Source organism: Rosa rugosa, chromosome 4, assembly GCF_958449725.1.
Source record: "Rosa rugosa chromosome 4, drRosRugo1.1, whole genome shotgun sequence".
Taxonomy (NCBI): Eukaryota; Viridiplantae; Streptophyta; class Magnoliopsida; order Rosales; family Rosaceae; genus Rosa; species Rosa rugosa.
This window is the reverse complement of record NC_084823.1, coordinates 17,542,655-17,545,782: the sequence shown is the minus strand read 5'-3', so window position 1 is coordinate 17,545,782 and position 3,128 is coordinate 17,542,655. Positions and strand designations below refer to the sequence as shown.

The 3,128-nt window shown below is 39.7% G+C and overlaps 1 protein-coding gene across 1 annotated transcript; it reads right to left on the bottom strand.

Annotated features, from left to right (window-relative positions):
* Positions 1–349: 349 nt before the first annotated feature.
* On the bottom strand, positions 350–2,912 carry LOC133743653 (F-box/kelch-repeat protein At1g22040-like). The gene is made up of 2 exons (XM_062171650.1): positions 2,753–2,912; positions 350–2,229 (listed from the first exon to the last, which is right to left on the bottom strand). Exon 2 carries the CDS (start codon positions 2,167–2,169, stop codon positions 739–741), a length of 1,431 nt encoding a protein of 476 aa, XP_062027634.1. The 5' UTR covers positions 2,170–2,229; positions 2,753–2,912; the 3' UTR covers positions 350–738.
* Positions 2,913–3,128: the final 216 nt, after the last annotated feature.

The window sequence follows — 3,128 nt, the reverse complement described above, 5'->3', positions numbered from 1 at the left end:
CAAGACAGATGCAACGAATTGACTCTTAAACCGAGAATAGTGTCTTAACAATTTTGCATGCTAGAGTTAAAAAAGTAAATAGGATCACTGATTATGTATAGGGATTAACAAAACTGGAACTTGCTTTGCTTCCTTTAGATTTGTTGTGTGTTCATGATAGAAAGCTTATTGGAGATTTGGATACTAAGAGAATGCAAACTATTTACTTCAAAATTCAGTAGATGCTCAAATAAAAGACAATTCTAAGAGACAAGAAACTGAAATAACTTCATAATGTTTACTGTACTCAATTGATACCTCCTCACCAGCATCCAATCTCAGTAGAAATGTATAGATGATCCACCAAACGTAAAAGAAATAACATGTATTTATGCAAGCCATACATAATCGAGTTAACTATAGAAGTGGGGAAATCAAATACAAAATAATAAAAAGGAGACGTGGAAAAAGGAAGATACACCACCCAGCTAGCAGCTTGAGCTGAAACCTTAGTCTCATAATATATCCTGAATGTTATGATTTTGGAGACGGAGAATAACTTAGTCTCATAATATATCCTGAACCTTGTGATTTTGCTTCTCCTCAATCACAAAGGTGAGTAAAGGTGAGTAATTACATACAGTAAATGACTATCACAATGCACAGCTAATAATTTAGGGTACCAAAAAGCAATCACACCAACCAACACTTTTTTAACTGTAGGATCTGTACGCTATATCTTAAGTAAAGTGAAAATCTTCACAGATCAAGGACGAGACAGCTAACCAGTTCAGCAGTCCGTGCACTCCTTGTGGCAATTACCTTCCAAAGATCTACTTCTGACTCTGCTTGTGGTTCAGAAATTTCAGAGGCATCATCTGGTGATGAGGATGAAGCTGCTGAGGTGGAAGCATGACGGTTCGGCACATAAGCCTGCAGAACTGCAACATTGTTATTGGCATCCTTCGTGATCACATGAAGCTTCCCAAGGAAACCAGCAAGTAAATAGGGAGACTCTGATTCAGTAAAGTCCCGAATTGGAACATCTTCTGCAACAACATTCCAAGCATCATCTTGGTAATCGTATAACTTGATCTTGGCATTGTCAAGAGAACTAGAAGGATCCAGTGCATACAATTCACCATCGACTGTGACACTCATTTTCGTCCCTGCTTGCCTTGCAGGCCAACCCTCCCCCATGCCAGTTGGCATATCACCCCATGAATTCACCTCTGGATCATAAACCTCACCTCCAACATCAACAAAAAACGGCCAGCAGTATAAACTTTGTGGAACAAACAATCTACCCTTGTATGAAGTCATCCCGGTAGCAATAGGCTTGAGCAGATCAGCCAAAAATGCAGTTGGTAACACCTGAGCTTTGGCAAAGGGCATGCTTGGTATTTGGGACCATAAACCTGTTTTTGGATCAAATACTTCAGCTGATTGAAGAGGGGCCAATCCACCACGTCCTCTAGTAACCCCTCCAACAACATAAAGTTTATTGTTTAAAATGCCTGTCTTACAATACGCTCTACCCATTGACATTGGAGTTGATTCACTCCAACAGTTTATAACTGGATTATACCGCCAGGCACATGATAGGGCTGTAGCCCTTGAAAATCCACCTAGGACATAGAGGCAGCCATTAACAGCACCAACGGCACAACCACAAAAAGGCATTCGATCCAGTGCATCCTTCCGACCAAGCCAGCCCATGATGACATCCGCAAGTCTGATACTTGAACCTACCATTTTCCACATTCTACGAGCAGTTAAAGCCCTCCTAGATTCATCTTCAGGACAAACACTAGGCATTGGTGGCAACCTTTGCCATTTTGCGGCCAGAGGGTCCAGAGCATACCATATGAGCTTATCACTTTCAACCTTTGTTAATACATAGAGCCATTCCTCTGTTGTTCCTAGTTCTTTTCTCAAATTGAAAAGTTCGGCGGTCATAACGGTGGTTTTCCATGTACGTGACACCATCTTCAATTTCAAATAGTGGATCCTAGGTATTCTGGCAAGAATCTGAATAGATATCTCGTCAGGAAGACTGGGAATCAATCTCGGGTTTTCCTCATAAAGGCATGAAGACAACCTCTGCCTCTTGCGTGTTTCACTCTGTGAAACCCCATGAGGTCCACTCTCCCTAGTCCTAGAATTGTTCAAACTCAAAATAGCCCCCATGGATAGCTTCCTCTAACTATCCTCTTCAATCACAGTTGTACCCTCATATCAACAAACAGACTGAGAAACAAGGAAGGCAATGAGAAATTGAGTATCGGATTTCAAACATCAGTAAACCAAATCGACCACAAAAACCAAAAATTCCTCCATAAAATTCAAGAACTTGACCAAACCCAAAATTATGAATCACACATAACATTCACAGCTGTGGTGGGTACCCAATTATCAGACAATAACAGTTCATAACATATTATAAGATATCAACTAAACCGGGGTTATCCAAAAAAAAAAAAAAAAAAAGGGTTATGAACTCAAGTAGCTAACAATCATAGAGATTAAAATGAAATGAATCCAGAGCTTCCACAGCCAAATACAAGAAACCCAATTCCTCCATACACCTAAATTGACAAACAAATTCACATACTTGATTGTTTTCTATGCCACCAAACACATAAATTAGTCCTCAAAACACTGTAATTTCTTAGCTAAATTCCCACAGTTTCATCACAATCAACCCAATTTGAATTTGTAAAAAGACATCAAAAAAAAAAGGAAGAAGGGCAGATCGAGAAGGTTCGTTCACCTGCGATGGATGAAATGGAAGAAGAGGAGCTCACTTTTGGGGCAAATCGTCCTCAATTTTTGTCTCCTCTCACACTTTAATTTGCTTCATTTTAAGTAATTTCAAGATTTTTGTTTTTTTGTTCGCGTCATTTGCGTGCGGCTACCTACCACATCCGATTCCCTTCCCTATAACGCAATGCCGACCTCCTCCGTCGGTACTCGGTAGACTTGAAAAGTCCACTAAACTCGCCCCACAAAAGGACTACTGTAACATGGTGGGACCTTTCCAATTTTTTGAAAACCTTTTCTTTTTCTTTTGGTAATTATTAATACTCTTAACAAAAAGAAAATCAATCTCGTGTTGTAGAGAAACTGAAATTGAAAGAAATTCGCTG